The sequence below is a fragment of the Mustela lutreola genome, chromosome 1, assembly GCF_030435805.1.
Source record: "Mustela lutreola isolate mMusLut2 chromosome 1, mMusLut2.pri, whole genome shotgun sequence".
In the NCBI taxonomy this organism is placed as follows: Eukaryota; Metazoa; Chordata; class Mammalia; order Carnivora; family Mustelidae; genus Mustela; species Mustela lutreola.
In genome coordinates, this window is record NC_081290.1 from 254,891,943 (window position 1) to 254,910,163 (window position 18,221).

Below are 18,221 nucleotides of genomic sequence, written 5' to 3' on the forward strand. Positions count from 1 at the left end.
AACAGGCATTCTATTTTTGTAGTTGTGGGGGAAGTGTGAAGATTATATCATTGGATCCTTTTATCAACTATGTGTGCACAGCGTACACTCTCATTCACGTTTTGCAGATGTAGACCCTAGAATTCAGAGACACTGAGTGCCTCATGGAACTAGTAAATGGCTGAACCAGAAGTGAAATGTGGGGCTTCTGATTCTCTCTCCACATTTCTTGTTATTCACCTCCTTTATGTAAACACACCCTGTTTTCCTTTTAGAATATCCTCGAACAGAATCTGAATGGGAAAACAGCTTTGCTTTGAAGATGTTCCTCTTCCAGTTTGTTAATTTAAATAGTTCTATCTTCTATATTGCTTTCTTTCTGGGGAGGTAAGTCAACTTTATGGACATCATCTTTGTAGAGTGAAAAAGACTGCCAACAGTTCCATTGCCAATTTGTTAATAGAGGTGGTGAATCCTTGTCCCCGGCCTTGGAAAACTGCTACTCAGCCTTCCCATGTGTTTTCCATCAAAAGACTTCTAAGTCCAGGGCTCTGAGGTGCCACTACCAATTAAAGTAGGCATACAGAAACAAAGCGTGTGTGCCGTACTTCAGTTGGATTATGATTATCTGATCATGAGTAATGATTTTATTAAATAGGAAATGATTTTTGTACAACCCTAGGATATAGTTCCTTAGTGTGGAAACTTCTCCTAACTATCACGTCAACATTTTTTCCTACGTTTCCTGCACAATGGAAGCATATTAAATAAACTATGCTTAACGCTCCAGCCAATGCCATGGAAACATACTAAAACTAGAACCATTTTAAACTAAACAACTCAGTACATTACATTAATATTCATTAGCTAGGTCAACAAAACATTAAAGATCTACAGGTGAAAGTGGAAAATTTCCTTCGGTTGTTTTGTCTGGACTTTCTCACCCCATTGGGGGTGAGAATTGAATTCATACACCACTTTTTCCTTTTAAGTCAGGTACTTTGATGAGTCAGCATGGCGAAAGTCTACAGTCTGGGGACAAGATGCACCAGTGAACATTTATGTCTATCAACCCATGCATTAGTAGATGTTCTTCAGTCAATCCCACATAAATGCTAATGAGTTAAAATGGCTTTTTACAGATTTGTAGGCCACCCAGGAAATTACAATAAACTCTTTAACCGGTGGAGACTGGAGGAAGTAAGTAACCTTGTAAGGGTGGATGTGGGCCTGGGTGTGGATATGGGCCAATGACCATGGGAGGGAAGTGAGGGGAAGGAAAGAGAGAGAAGGGGGGTATATGGAATTTCAGGCATGCTGAAGACACATTTTTTGTAGACAGTTCTTATGGGTTCAGAAAGGAAGGAACTACATCTTTCCAAAAAAAAAAAAAAAAAAAAAAAAAGTTGTGATCTTAAAGGTTAAACCTCGAAATCCTGTCCTCAGCTCTTTAATTTACTATCAAACCCATTTCCTCCATTCACAAAGCTCAGAAATTTAGATCCAAGGACTTCACATTTTGGAGGAATTATTATAATCTATTCCATGGGTTTTTAAACTTTTAAATATGTTAGGTTTCCTTTTAAGCTGGGAAACTTCATCAAAAGACAACTTATTTGAAACACCAATCTATAAATATGCAGATGTATATCTTCCAAATCCTATAGGTTTTTTAATTAATTTTTAAATATGTATGTCATGGGAACAAAAGGTCTAGTATTGCTAGAGCACAGGGTTAAACAGATTGTATATTGTCACTGAGACGGACATACGGTACTCCAAAATGCAAGACCCTACCTTATAAAATGCAAGACCTTATAAAGGTCTTATAAAATAAAGACCTTATAAAATGCAAAATGCAAGACCCTTATAGACCCTACCTGTGGTCTATAAGCCCACTTCCTCAGACTTTTGCCAACTGAAACATTTTAATTTTCACCAATATAACATCTAAAAGACACCTTCTTTTGATTTCAGATCCTTTCATTTTGAGTGAGATGAAGAGTGTTTTTCATATGTTTGTTGGATATTTTTTGTTTCTGTGTGTATGTGCTATCCTTGATCATTTCAATTAAACTGTTTTTCTCGGTCCTAAAAATTATAAAAATTATAAAAAATTTTTCTGTCCTAAAACTTGTAAACTAGTAACATTAGGCTCTAACCTTACAAATTTGCTGCAGATAATATTTCTCATTTCCTTGTTTGTCTTAGTTTTGTTTTGATAATTTAAAAAAAACTCTATAGCATTTTTCATTTAAAATATCACTACTATTAATGACTTCAGGCATTTATATCATGCCAAAAATGTGTTTTTCATTCCAGAAATTAAAAAAAAAAAAAACCTCATGCTTGTACTTTTCACCAATTTTTTAAAAAAAAATATTGACATCTTTGGTGCATTGGAAGTTCATTTTTGTGTAAAGAGTAATCAAGATTCTCCCCCCACCTCAGCTGGCAGTTACATATTTAACTAATAATACATTTTTTTTAATCATCATTTGGCAAAATAAGATTTCAAGATCTATTGTTGATTGATTTATCATTGACTGATTATTTATCATTGATTCATCATTCTACATCTTTTTTTTTTTTTTTTAAAGATTTTTTATTTATTTATTTGACAGACAGAGATTACAAGTAGGCAGAGAGGCAGGCAGAGAGAGAGAGAGGAGGAAGCAGGCTCCCTGCTGAGCGGAGAGCCCGATGCGGGACTCGATCCCAGGACCCTGAGATCATGACCTGAGCCGAAGGCAGTGGCTTAACCCACTGAGCCACCCAGGCGCCCCATCATTCTACATCTTGAAATCATATCTACTTCTGGACTCTGTTCAATCTCATTGGTCAGATTGTTTATTGCTCCTGTAGTTCAAAATCTTTTTGATTATTCTAATGTAAAATCCAATTTAATATGTGGTAATATTAGTAAGAGGTCATAATTTAGAAAGACGCTAAGAGAAGTTTCCCTGAGAAAAGAGGTAATTCCATTCTATCTAAAAATTTCCACCAAACCCAGGAGAGCCCTCGTTGATATTGTATCCTTAGAGCCTTCTAGTTGATTGAAATACATGGAGAAAGCCTAAAACTTCTCAATAAGATGCTTTACATCATAGAAACCTGAGCTCACCTGCTAACCTTGCTGCTTATTAATTCTTTGCCCTTAAGTTAATCCCTCTGAATATCTGTTTCCTCATCTGTAAACTAGAAGTAGTAATACTTAGGTTGCAAGTTGTTTATAGATAGGAGATAATTTGTGTAACACAATTAGCACAACCCCTGGACTTTGGAAGGCACTGTATAGTTTGTAACTGATAGTTATCAATGCTCTTTCTCCACAACCACATAAGTATTCTCCTCTTAGACAAGAACAGAGGAGGGCCTTAAATAATTTTAGGCCTTCAGAAAGTCCCCAATCAAACTTGCAGTTTTCACTCATAGCCCACAAGTATGACTGTATTTTCTACAAGGCTTTCGTGTACTTGGTTTGGGACCCAAAGCTTACCTTTTATTAGGAATGTTTGACTGGAATTAGCAAGGGTACTATGGCGAACAGGTGGATGGATATGCCTATCGATGCCATTTTATAAACTGCCGTCACCAATACTTTCATTTAATTGGATATTTTTACTCTTAAGGGTAAGATTATTGGAAGTCATGTTTCTTCTTTGGAAGTTCCAGGGAAATTATTCCAGTACTGGTGTCAGGAAATATGTTTCATAACCACCCTAGACATTTTCCACAATATTTATGGCACACACAATGGCCACATTTTCCCAAAAGATTTTTTTTTTAAATCAGTGAAATGAAACGTGGGTTTTTGATAGACCCTAGAAATTCTAGAATTGTAGACATAAATATGCATAATGGAAGATAAGAACTGATCGTCAGAATTCAATCATGCAGCAAGCATTTTTGACACATACTCCATTCTAGGCCTCTGCTGGGTAATATGGGGTATACAAATGAAAAAGTCCCTTTCCTTTCTTGATGATGTTGATACTCCCAAAGAGAAGAACATAACCATGTTATGTAATAAGTATTGTGTCTTGGAGTCTGACAGTCTGCATTCTAATTCTGCCCCACCCAAATCTTTATATCTCTAGGTCTTTTGTAAACTGTGATAGGAGTAACTATCTCAGTAGGACTGGTGAGTGGTGGATAGAATTGGGCTCATGCATGTAAAATCCCTGGCAAAGGGGCGCCTGGGTGGCTCAGTCAGTTAAGCATCTGCCTTCAGCTCAGGTCATGATCTCAGGATCCTGGGATTGAGCCCTGCATCAGGCTGCCTGCCCAGCAGGGAGCCTGTTTCTCTTTCTTCCTCTGCCATCCCCCAGCCCCTACCACCCACCCCCCCAGCGCCATGCTCTCTAGCTCTCTTTATCTCCGTCAAATAAATAAATAAAATCTTTAAAAAAAATAAAATCCCTGGCACAAATAATGATAGCCATTATAAAGAAAGCAAAATGAACCTCGATTTTATTTAAAACATTTTGAACTAGCTATACTGACTTTTCCTCATACTATACTGTATGTAATATATCACATAAATATTTTATGTAAACCTGTATAAACATGTTAATAATGATTAATATTTAATGAGTACTTACTATACACCAGCACCTTTCAGCAATTTTTCCTAACTGCTCTACATATGTTAATGCAAAAATTCTATTATACTCATCTTGCGGATGAGGAAACAGAAATTTAGACAAGTTATATAATTTGCTACAATTATAGAAACATTTTTGATGAGAGAATGCTGAGTGGTTGCTGACTTGCACATGTAAATCGAATTTAGAGTAAACATAGCTCCTGTGAAAAGAACATCAGTGTCAGAATCTGATGGTCCTATCTGCCACTGGGCTTCATCATCTCCAAAATAGAGATACCAACACCCATCTTAGGAGGTTCTCAGGAAGAGCCAATGAGAAAAATATGTGAAGACACTCAGCTGTGGGTTGTCCACAGTCATATGATTTTGGGTGTGCAATAGGAATGGAAGCCTGGGTGTCCCACACACCCATCCATGCCCTTTTACTTATTCTAAGTATAGGCTCTCTTACCAAATGAATTTTAGAGTATCGAAGGACTGGATTTTGCTCAAGAGAACCATTATTTGAGGAGGGCAGATCCACAAAAACTATTGGATCCCTTTCTCTGCCCTATAAATCACCAAGCCATGAAGTCTCAATTTCAACAAAATTGTCTGTCGTCGGCCTCCCCACTTTGGCCTATGATTGTGGAGAATGAGCCAATCAGATGGTTCAATAATGGTCTTTTTTTTTTCCCTTTCTACACAATAGTATGCTTTGCTAAACCATCCCTTCAAGGCAATATTGGGTAAATAGAATTCATCTTTAGCATTATGTACAAGAGCAGAGGATTGGGGTGCAGGAGACCAAGGCTTTCAATTCCATGTCAGCAGTCCACATTGTATGACCTTCTACATGTTAATTGACATCTTTCAGTCTCTCTATAAAAATGAAGCATTTCATCTTGCAGCTGTGATGTATGCCTCTGTAGCTTAGTAATTACTCTGTCTCAGACATTCTATGGAACCCATTTATCATATATATGTGGCATAACTCAGGGGGTCCTAAATTCATACTAGAAGGAAGAGGCATGCTTCAATGGGAGAACTGTGACTTCTCTACACAATAAAAATTACCACTGGCAAGCTTCTCTCTTACTCTCTGACTCAGTTTAGGGAGTTTTAAATTACTGGGCTGGAACCGGAAAACCAGGCTCTTCATGTCCTAATTATCTGTTCCCTTTGAAGTCCCACTGGTACCAATATGATAGAAATAGAAACTGAGGATCAAAGCTCTAGTGACTATTGTTCTTATGAGGAGGACATGAACCCATTTGTAAAGAGACAGACCCACGCTTTATCCTCTACAGTACAAAGTTTTCAAGCAAAACATGTCATTTGCAATTTTCATTGTAATCACATTTTTGTTTTGGGGGGGTTTCTAATTCTAACCATTTTTGGACATCTGAAAAAGCAGAGGAGCACAAGGAAGGCAAAATTGAGATCATACTGACGAGGCATTCTGTGGCATGTTTTTTTCACTTAAAAATACATTCTAGTATAGGTAGATATTCCCTCTCCAGGATATAGATCTTAACATGTGCCTACTATCTTTAGAATAGGCTAGATTTGATTCACTTCAGAAAATAATAGGGAAAGGGAAAAATGATTAACTTTACAGTAGAAATACCTGGCAAACAGTGTACCAAGCACTGATGAAGATTATGTCACTAGTGATGTCTGTGGCTATCATATAACTTCTGAAGGGATGTGGTGAAATTTACATCTGTGATCTCCCTCCATTCTCAAAACACATAGACACAGTCTAAACTCACGAAAACATCAGATAATGTTGGCTTCTCACCTTTGACAAATACACCTTGATAACATAAGGGGCAGTGGAGGGAATTGGCTGAAGTGTGTATGGGCATTCTCTGTACTTTCCTTGCAAATTTTCACCACATTTAAAATTATTCTGTTTCAAAAAGGTTATTGTAGGAGAACATATTATAAACAAACATTTTTCTGTCTCCTGGTTGTTAATAGATACACAGTATTCCTGAGCACTCATTAAATGGGACCATGCCTAATACACAGCTTGATAGATAGTAAGTGCTCATTAAAAGATAGATTTGTTATATGTAGAATATGAGAAACAACACAGAGGGCCATAGGTGAAAGGAGAGAAAACTGAATGGGAAGTAATAAAGAGGGAGACAAACTGTGACTCTGAACTCTAGGAAACAAACTGAGGGTGGCTAGAGAGGAGGTGGGTGGGGGCATGGGGTACCTGGGGTAACTGCGTGATGGGCATTAAGGAGGGCATGTGATATGATGAGCACTGGGTGTCATAGGCAACTGTTGAATTATTGAACACTGCATCTGAAGCTGAGGATGTATTATATGTTGGCTAATTGAATTTAAATAATAAAAAGATTTGTTTTTATTGCTGTTATAATTCCAATCAATATTCCATTCTAATTACTGGAAACTTCCCTATCAGGTGTCCTTCAACATGTTATTTCTTTCTTGTTTTTATTTTCTTGATGCACTGAGATTGTGTAGCTAGCTTTAGAATTGGATGTATAGTGTGAAGGTAGGGACATGTAACCAACCGAGAAGAGCAAGACCATTGTTGTCGCTGTGTTTCAGTGTCATCCCAGTGGCTGTTTGATAGACCTCTGCCTCCAGATGGGCGTTATCATGTTTTTGAAGCAAATATGGAACAACTTCATGGAACTGGGATATCCGTGAGCACTTGATTTTTAAACTTACCTTATATATAGTTCCAAAAAAAAGACAGAAGTAGTGGGAATAGTTCTTAAGAATTGGGGCCTATTAGACAGACAGGGGTGGATTCAGTTCCTGCTCTTCTGCTCACTAAATGAGCGACCATGTGTGAGTTAGTTGACCTTTCTGAGCCTCAGTCTTCACATCTCTAAGAGAATCAATGGCTATATGTGCCTTGAGCAAACACTTATGAGGATTAAACGAAAGAGTGGGTGTCAAGCACCTGGTACTCTGTTCAGCACATTAAAGTGTTTGTTGCTATTCTTAAATCACTATTGACAGTATAGATTCTTGAGGAGAAGAATAACTTTCTGGGTTCTTCCGGCAATCAAAAGACCAAGGTTGTCATTGTTTAACAAAGACATTTATGCTTCCCCTCTTAAAAAAGAATAAAACAAAGATAAATTTCTGGATAAAGGAGGTCTTGTACTCTTTATTACATGAAAAAAAAAAGTCATTAGAACAGGATTGATTTCACAAAACAGTAGCATTCTGTTTTGTCCCTTTTGATGGGATTTAATGATCTCTGGAATGCTGACATGAAGAGTGTTGAATGCCTACTTCTAACATCTAATAACATAGATTACTCTTCCAAATACACTGAAATACAGTTTGTATAAAACAATGTCTGATGGAAGCTTTGAGGCCTAACCAAGGTTAAAAGCAAGACTATTTTGAGGAATTTCTAATTGAAGATATAAATAGCTTAGGCTTAGTCATCTCATTATGCCGTGATTCTTTCTCCTTGTTGGCCAACAAATGGTCTCAGGACATTCCAGAGCAGAGACCTTAGGGCTGGAGAAGTGATATTTACCCTGAAATCTGCCATAAACTATTGTGGTAAGTTACAGGCAGTCTTAGAGCTTGGACTATGAAATCACAGAGACCTGGTTCACATTCCTTCTCTGCCTCTTGCCAAATGAAGATGCTTGTAATTTCCTTGACCTATCTGTGAGATTATTTTTCTTATTTATAAAATAAAGGAGGAGATTACAAGAAATTCCCAGTGATCTTTAAACCTCATCAATAAATGACAAAACACTTTTTTAAAGAGATTTTTATACAGTATTCAAAACAGAAAAAATAAATATCTCTTGTAAATGAAGAGATCATAGGGATTAGGGAGCCCAGTTCATTGTTTGTATCCCTTCCTATCCATGGCTTATCTGTTTGAGACACAGGATTTGGAAACATCACTTGAAAATAGCTGAGGAGGTTAGGTAGGAAGTGCCCACCACCGGATCTGATGTGCTGTGATTGAAATAGCTTCATAAGCACCATCAAGATGGGGTAGTCGTCATTATACTATTGAGAATGATTCTTGTTGTTGCAGTTGCCTATGTGCCTCTGTACATAGCATGCACCTTGGATAACACATTTTCAGCATGACCTTGCCCATGTGGTCAGCCTGGATTGTGTATATCAGATCCCTAACGTACCATGGTAAGGGACATCCTGTTGGTGTTTTTCTGAATCCAACAGGGGTGGACCAGTCAATAAAGCAATAATTTTGAAACATTTATAACTCAGTTCTCTTTTTTAAAGTAAAATCTTAAGCAGGCTGAAGTAAATAAAATTAAACCAAGCAGGCCTGCCTCAATCTCAGCACCCAGCCCCTTTTGCATCTCCATGAGACCCCAGAAGCAACCTCCATGGGACCTACGTGAGGAACTGACTACCTGACATTTTGGTCTCTGGTTGGTCTTCCAATACCCACTGAGTTCTAGGTCCATGATTAATTAATATTGAGAGTTGGGATTCATTTTGGAATTCACTTCATTCTGGAGGTAATGTTCATCTAACTCTTAAAATAAATAATTGCCCAGAAGTCCCCACGATGGGATATTTCAAGGTCACATAATTTCAAGACTGCCCCTAAGCTAGGGAAATAGTGTTGTTAATTCCATTCCAAGTCTTTTAAATGGACCAGGCACAGATCCATTGCCATAAATTATTGTTCACTATAGTAGCAAAATGTAATTGTTAATACTCAAAGCCTTCATCTTCATGAACCACAGAGGTAAATAGACTTAGTAAAAGTCACACAGCTAGTGCATTATAGGGTGGAGACTAGAACCTATATCTCTTGAAACCCTATCTAGGGCTCAGTTATTTGGTATGGAACATGATTTTACTCATGTTCAGAGAGCACAATCCAGAAGATTTGGGGTTATGAGTAATGAAGGGCTCAGATGTAATCATAACAGGCAACATAGAAGTTTAAGTGCATATAGAGGTTGAGGGGGTAGAGGGAAGGAATCCTACAAATGGGTGTTTGTCTATTAAGTATCAGGAAGCACGTAAGTATGGGGGGGAATTAATTCCCAGATACAAAGGTAGATGTGTGCAAGGTCGAAGAAGGTTGAAGCCTATTCCTGCCTCCTAAACTTGGAAGTTGAGACCATGCAAATACCCCCAGTTCCCAGAAATGCCTAGTGTACTCCCAAGGTAGTGCTTATCTCTCTTTTCTTATTACACTATAAATTGCTCACCATATGCTTTTTTTTTTTTTTTTTTTTTACCATATGCTTTTAAGAGTTCAAAAGCCTCTTGTCTTCTCTGTGATGTAGGTTGATCCAGAACTGGTGGTCACGACATAAAATCAAGCGGGGAATACAAGATGCATCGATTCCTCAGTGGGAAAATGATTGGAACCTGCAGCCCATGAATATTCATGGGCTGATGGATGAGTATTTAGAAATGGGTAAGGAGAGAAACTTCTGCGCAGCTATTTGGCCTTTTTAGTACAGTTTTGTTTTTTTCCTTCACATAGGCTTTGGTTCAAGAGAGAAAACCATCTCTCTCCTTTCTAACCCCAAGCATTCTAAAATACCTCTGTACCTTTTTCTCAACATAACTAGAGAAGATATTAAAACAATGTTCTTGAAAGGCTCACAAATTCTGTCCTTTGTCAACTGTCCCATTTGACCAGAATGGAGGGTATTCTCATAGTAGAACATCTACCTTTAGTGCAGATCTTTTTAAAGGAACAAAATAAATCAGAACCCATTCCTATATCAAAAATACACCACCCTGCTCACATAAAGTGATGATTATTTCTTGCAATAAACCTTTGCACAGACATGGTGTGAGTTTAGCTTCTTTGAGAAGCCCGATTCTCACTCCAACTGTTAAAATCTTTGTGTGTTGTCTTCACATTTGCTCTTTCTCTGGCCTTTAAAGTCGTCTCCTCCATAAAAAGAAAGGACAAGATTAGGTGTCTTGGGTCCCATAGAGGTTTTCTTCAAGGCCACCTCTTTGACTTTTTTATTCGCTCTTCCTTCGAGCCGCCTGGTAGAGTGATGGAAAGCACAGAAACTTTCAATCCTTTGAGATCAAAGTTTAAATGCAGGTTTTCACATTGTTTGCTATGCACACTTTGGCAAGCTGACTTCACACATATGAGCTATAATTATCTGAACAGCAAAATATTATGAGCATATCTACCTTGTAGGGATATTGAAAGGACTAAAGATGATTTATGGGAAGCCCCTCAGAGGGCACCAAGAAAGCATTCAAGAAACGATACGGTTTATGTTACAAATTTTACAACACTCTCCCTTTACAGTTTTGCAGTTTGGTTTTACCACCATCTTTGTTGCGGCTTTTCCTCTGGCCCCTCTTTTGGCGTTGTTGAACAATATCATTGAGATCAGGCTGGACGCATACAAATTTGTTACCCAGTGGCGGAGGCCTCTGCCGGCTCGAGCAACTGACATAGGTAAGAGGCAGAAATCACATGGCTTTTGCATTGCTGAGGCCAAGAGCCTTGATCTCAGCCCTGTATGGGTTTCCATTCTTGGGACTCCCTTCCAACTATAACAAAACAGAGCAGTTTTGATTAACAAAATCATGGAAGGAACACTAACTTAGTTGAGAGTATTTTACATTAAACATGCTATTTCATTAACTTATCACTAAAAATGATCTCATATATGTTTTTCCATGTTAATAAACATAGCTCTGCCTCCTTCTTTATAGTTCCTCCACAAATTTCTATGGCACGTTTTATGACATTTCTAAAAAAAAAATCATTCCCTTAACTAGAGATGCTTACATAGCCCCAGTTTTTTTCTATAAGAAGCAACACTGAGGTGAACACACATCTTCTTACATACTTAGATTATTTCCTCAAGATAATCTCCTCAAGATTAGGTCATTTAATTAGCTTTCCCGCTGTAAGCAGGAATAAGCATACATAAATCTAGCAATAGACAAATATAGGTATAAATATAGACACAGACTTCGATATTATATGTATTATGTATCACATATCCATAAATGTGTGTGTACAGGTATAGATCCCAAAAAGAAGGCCTGCTAGATTAAAATGTACTGATATTTTAATTTTAAAAGATATCAGATTAATCACCACAAATATTCTAACAAGTCATACATCAAACAACCATGTTGGTTTCTGTTCACTGGTTTCCACAATCCCTAAGCAGCAGTGGATGGTCTAAGACTTTCAAATCTTCTATAGTCTGGTAGATTTTTTTTAATAATCTTATTTTTTGGAGGACCTTTTTCCAAATACTAGTAACTGAAAAAATTTTAATATATTTATCAATTATTTGCATTTTCGTAGCAAATTACTCATTTGTATTCTTTGCCCATTTTTCTCTTGCCTTCTTAAAATTTAGGACATTTTGTACATTTTATATCATAACACTTTGTCCATTTTTTGTGAAGCAAATATTTTCTCCCTGGTGATTGCTTTCTTTTCACCAAATATTGTTACTTTTATAAAAATAAGTGTTAAATTTTGATGAATTCGAATATTTTTATGAATTCTGATTTGTTTCATGACATTTTATATCTTATGTCTTCCGTATTTTTATTTTGTTCATTACGACTCAATATAATGAAACATAGTAAAGATTTTGAAAGACGAAGAAAGGGGTTGGCAGAGAGGAAGTTGCCATGCTATCCCTTCAGCTTTAGCACTTGTGAATATCTCTTTCCAGGACTTTTTTTTTTTTTTTAATATCCATATATTTAAAGCTAAGTTTAATCCTATTTGAAACATCAGTTTTGACTAGAACCAATAGTATGTGGATACTGTATATAATTTCAAAAGCTTTTTTGTACATATGTATACCAAATTGGAAAAGTCTGCTAGTGATCTCCAGATCTTGACACGTTTTTATATTTTTACTTTAAAAGGTCCTTGAAACAATTCCTGATGATATTTTCATTTTCAGATCTCTCTAGATGGGGTCAACTTTCCCTCAGTGGAAAAGTATTCAGTAGATGTTGGATCTGTAGTGAGATATTATACTAAGAAAGTAAATAATGGACAAAGCCATGGCCCCAGTAGAAGTAAAAATACTCTTTCCAAAGAAGAGTCATGAAAGGGTTTTCATTTTTTTTTTTTTTTCCATTTCATTCCCTATCTCTACTCTTTTTCCCCCTAGGAATCTGGTATGGCATTCTCGAAGGAATTGGTATACTGGCCGTGATCACCAATGCATTTGTAATCGCTATTACATCTGATTACATCCCACGTTTTGTCTATGAATACAAATACGGCCCCTGTGCAAGTCGTTTTGAGTATGGTGAAAAGTAAGGTTGAAATTCATACTTTTTTCTGATATGTTTTATGTTTGTGATTGAAATGGGAACTCATTGGGAAGTTCTGTTCTGTAACCATTAAGGGCAGTGTTTTTGATCATTGTACTTACAATATACATATTGAATGAAACCAAGCGGGATAAAAAGGGTGACAGTGTTTTCTTATGCAAATAACTTTAAAGTGTCTCTCTGTTATACGTGTAAATGCATCACTGGTATCCAAATGTTAAAAACATTATAATGTATTTAGAAGTAAAATTCAGAACTGGAACAGATGTTAGAAATTGTCTAATGCAATCTTCTGACTATATAGTTGGGACCACACTGGTTAATCAAATTGCTTCAGGGAATAAAGCTAGTTTGCAAGGAAATACAAAATATGAAGGAAATGTCAGCTACATGACAGGAGAGTTTTCTTTCTTTTTGTTAAAAATTTTACTTATTTGAGAGAGAGAGAGATAGTGACAGAGAGCACAAGCCAGGAGGCAGAGGGAGCAGACTCCCCATTGAGCAGGGAGCCCGATGTGAGACTTGATCCCAGGACCCTGAGATCATGACCTGAGCTGAAGGCAGACCCTTAATGGACTGAGCCACCCAGGAGCCCCTTTCTTCAAAAGGGATTTTTAACTAGGGATTTTAAGGTGCAGAAATGCTGCCCTGGACTTTTGTCTTTTGTTAATAAAATTTGAGTCCATACTTTAGAACAGCATTTTGTTTTATTTTCAAATTATTTATTTTATTTTATTTTTTAAAATGTTATTTTATTTTATCGTCAGTGTTCCAAAATTCATTGTTTATGCACCACACCCAATGCTCCATGCAATGCGTGCCCTCCTTAATTCCCACCACCAGGCCCACCCAACCCTCTTCCCTCCAAAACCCTCAGTAGAACAGCATTTCTTGACCTCTGTGCTATGGACGTTTTAGATGAGATCATTCTATTCTGGGGGAAAGGTAGGGGCTATTCTATGCATTGTAGGATATTTAGTAGCATCCTTGGCCTCCTACCCAGTAGATACAACTAGCAACCTCCCTATTCCCCAGATTGTGACAACCTAAAATTGTCCTCAGACATTGCAAAATATCGCCTGGGGGACAAAATCACCCAGTTTACAAGCACTGTTTAAGGGGAAATGGATTTTTCACATCTTTCCTTCTTCAAAGCAAATATTAAGAAAGAGTGCAAGAGAGCACTAGACTTGGGGAACAGAAATCAGAGTTTCAGCTGGAGATTAGCCTTAGGTGTGGAAGGAGTGATGGGAGAAGCCACTTGCCTTCCTGCCTCAGGAGCAGCTTTGGGCATGCGTCTTATTTAGATGCAATGCATGTGCCGCAAGAGTCTGAGCTGTGGCTTAAGATGAAATCAATCCTTTGCTCCACTGATGAACTGATGTTTTTCTCAGAACACTAAAATAAATGCCTTTCTGATCATAAATATCTTCTTTTCAAAGAGAAGTAATAAGGGCATAAAATACATTTTGGAGTCTTGTCAAGAGAATTTAACTTAAAATGAAACACCCTAGGTTCAAATTTTATCTTTGCCTTTTACTAAAAGACACATCATCAGTCTGGACCTATAATAAAGAAACGGTGTCTAGGGACGCCTGGGTGGCTCAGTCAAATAAGCATCTGCCTTTGGCTGAAGTCATGATCTTGGAGTCCTGGAATTAAGTCTCACGCCAGGCTCCTTGCTCATCAGGGAGCCTGCTTCTCCCTTTGCTTGCTGCTCCCCCTGGTTGTGCTTTCTCTCTCACTCTCTCTCTCTCACTCTCTCTGATAAATTAATTAATTAATTAACTAACTTTTTAAAAAAGAAATGGTGTCTAAAGTAACATTTTATAAACTATAAAAGACCATATAAGTCAATTGGTTTTAGTACTAACAGTGAAAAACCAAAAAAGGTCCCTTTTTTCTTAATTCAAAATAGTCTAGAAGCAGATTTCAAGGGTTTATAATATGTAGGCAGGTTTGGGCAGCCCTCTTCCTTAGAAGCATTATTTGCTACTGTCTTTGCTTCCACCTAGTGGCAGGTGGAAATGATACTGGTCGGTTATCTCTGTTTACTTTTCAAGTCCTGCCTTTAATGGAGATAGCACCCTTGCCTTCTCCATACCCAGTGACCAGATGTAGAATGACTTCAAGAAGATATGTGGAGGGCTTGGAGGAGGTTGGAACCACACATTCATAGGGCCCTGTTATTTAAATTTAAATTTAAATAATTTAAATAATTTAAAATTAAATTTAAATCCTGTTATTTAATTTTTTCCCGTTATCCTTAGCAGCTAAACTGGAGTAGATTCATTCAGATCATAAATTTCCCAAACAAAATAGCAAAAGGACAAAATGGCAGTGAAGAGGAGGGTATTGGCAGGAGAGCAATTGGGATGATAAATCATGGGGTCTGAGGTGGATGGGGAGGGGAGTGAAACCAGTGTGGTGCTGCACTTTAGCATTCAGGGGTTAGAATGAGATAGATGCACATTTGAATCCAGGTTTTAACAGCTGTTTATCCTGGGGAGTGATTCTCAGCATAGGACAGGTCTCTTTCAGATTATTTTCTTAATAATACTAAGATATTATTTGTTTGTTTTGCCAAATAGACATTTGTACAGATGGTTAAAAAAAAAAAAAAAGTGATAGTGGTTAAAATGATCCCGTGGCTTCATGTAACTGAAGGCAGTGGTACCAAAAAGTACTAACAATGGTTGTGTTCCTCACCATTGTAGAACAACCATTTAAAAAGTGCCAGTAATAAAATTCAGGATGCCCTTGATGAAGCAATAACGATTGTTAATTTTATCAGATCTCCACCCTTGAATAAATATCTTTTCAGTATTCCATTTGATAAAATGCAAAGTGTGACAAAGGTCTTCTGCTACATGTTTAAGTATGGGGATGGTCATCTCAGAGAAAAACACTTGCATGATTGTTGGATTTGCAAACTAAACAAAATTTTTTAACATGAAATAATGATCTCCATATATACTATTATTATTCAGACTTGGGTATTTAGGAGGCACTCTTCTAAAAATGGACAAAACTAGCTTGTCATTTTAGGGGAAATAATTGACAGTATTTGTTGCCATTAAGAAAGTTCAAGTTTTGAAGTGAAAATCAGAATTTTGGATAATTTAATCTACCACTGAACTTGAAAGATTCCCAGTACTTACAGATTTTTTCCTGATAAAAATCAGTGGTGATTTTCATAGTCCATTATGATTTTCATAGTCCATTGTAGAAATATAACAACATTTGGAAGATCTGCATAATTTAGGAAACTATTTCCCAAGTGACCCATATTTAATGTCACAATATCATGCATGGATAAAATATGAATTTGAAATACAAGATAGACCTGTGGATTTTAATGTAAAATCCATATGAAAAGTTTATTAATACTTTAAGGCTCCACATTGCAATTAAACTTTAAGAAATGACCACGGGTAGAACTTTGATGTAATGTCAATGAAAAATATCAATAATCAGCAAGACAGGAAACAACGTGTGTTGGAGAAGATGTGGAGAAAGAGGACCCTCTGACACTGTTGGTGGGAATGCAAGTTGGTGCAGCCACTTTGGAGAACAGTGTGGAGATTCCCTAAGAAATTAAAAATAGAGCTTCCCTATAACCCTGCAATTGCACTACTGGGTATTTACCCCAAAGATACAGATGTAGTAAAAAGAAGGGCCATCTGTACCCCAATGTTTATAGCAGCAATGGCCACGGTCACCAAACTGTGGAGAGAACCAAGATGCCTTCAACGGATGAATGGATAAGGAAGATGTGGTCCATATACACTATGGAGTATTATGCCTCCATCAGAAAGGATGAATACCCAACTTTTTTTATCAACATGGATGGGACTGGAAGAGAGTATGCTAAGTGAAATAAGTCAAGCAGAGAGAGTCAATTATCATATGGTTTCCCATATTTGTGGAGCATAACATGGAGGACATAGGGAGATGGAGAGGAGAAGGGAGTTGAGAGAAACTGGAAGGGGAGATGAACCATGAGAGACTATGGACTATGGACTCTGAAAAACAATCTGAGAGTTTTGAAGGGGTAGGGGGTAGGAGTTTGGGGGAGCCAGGTGGTGGGTATTATGGAGGCACGAATTGCATGGAGCACTGGGCGTGGTGCATAAACAATGAATTCTGTTATGCTGAAAAGAAATTTTTTTAAAAAGTTTTTTTAAATCAATAATTACTTGAAATTCTATTAAAATGCCTTTTTTAAAGTACTTATCTATGTAATTATCTACTTATTCTTCAATCAAAACAACATACTGCAACCAGATTTAATGCAGAAATAAATATGAGAATCTAGCTATCTTCTATTAAGGAAGACATCAAAGGATGTCATTCTCCTCACTTCATCTTTTGGAACATACAAACTATTTTTCTTTAAAAATGTGCTATTTATCTATTACAAAGCTGTCATCATCAAGACAGCATGGTACTGGCACAAAAACAGACACATAGATCAATGGAACAGAATTGAGAGCTCAGAAATAGACCCTCAACTCTATGGTCAACTAATCTTCGACAAAGCAGGAAAGAATGTCCAATGGAAAAAAGACAGCCTCTTCAATAAATGGTGCTGGGAAAACTGGACAGCCACATGCAGAAAAATGAAATTAGACCATTTCCTTACACTACACACAAAAATAGACTCAAAATGGATGAAAGACCTCAATGTGCAAAAGGAATCCATCAAAATCCTTGAGGAGAACACAGGCAGCAACCTCTTCGACCTCAGCCGCAGCAACATCTTCCTAGGAACAACGCCAAAGGCAAGGGAAGCAAGGGAAAAAATGAACTATTGGGATTTCATCAAGATCAAAAGCTTTTGCACAGCAAAGGAAACAGTTAACAAAATCAAAAGACAACTGACAGAATGGGAGAAGATATTTGCAAACGACATATCAGATAAAGGACTAGTGTCCAGAATCTATAAAGAACTTAGCAAACTCAACACCCAAAGAACAAATAATCCAATCAAGAAATGGGCAGAGGACATGAACAGACATTTCTGCAAAGAAGACATCCAGATGGCCAACAGACACATGAAAAAGTGCTCCATATTACTCGGCATCAGGGAAATACAAATCAAAACCACAATGAGATATCACCTCACACCAATCAGAATGGCTAAAATCAACAAGTCAAGAAATGACAGATGCTGGCAAGGATGCGGAGAAAGGGGAACCCTCCTACACTGTTGGTGGGAATGCAAGCTGGTGCAGCCACTCTGGAAAACAGCATGGAGGTTCCTCAAAATGTTGAAAATAGAACTGCCCTATGACCCAGCAATTGCACTATTGGGTATTTACCCTAAAGATACAAACAT

The 18,221-nt window shown here is 37.3% G+C and overlaps 1 protein-coding gene across 3 annotated transcripts in view; it reads left to right on the forward strand.

Annotated features, from left to right (window-relative positions):
• ANO3 (anoctamin 3) overlaps positions 1-18,221 on the forward strand; it is a 418,943-nt gene that overhangs the window by 392,952 nt on the left and 7,770 nt on the right. For all 3 annotated transcript variants that reach the window (XM_059138525.1, XM_059138529.1, XM_059138531.1), the window contains 6 exons: positions 255-366; positions 1,122-1,179; positions 7,160-7,257; positions 9,868-10,001; positions 10,866-11,018; positions 12,715-12,862. In XM_059138525.1, the coding sequence (XP_058994508.1) occupies positions 255-366; positions 1,122-1,179; positions 7,160-7,257; positions 9,868-10,001; positions 10,866-11,018; positions 12,715-12,862 (703 nt within the window). The remainder of the gene's footprint in view (positions 1-254; positions 367-1,121; positions 1,180-7,159; positions 7,258-9,867; positions 10,002-10,865; positions 11,019-12,714; positions 12,863-18,221) is intronic.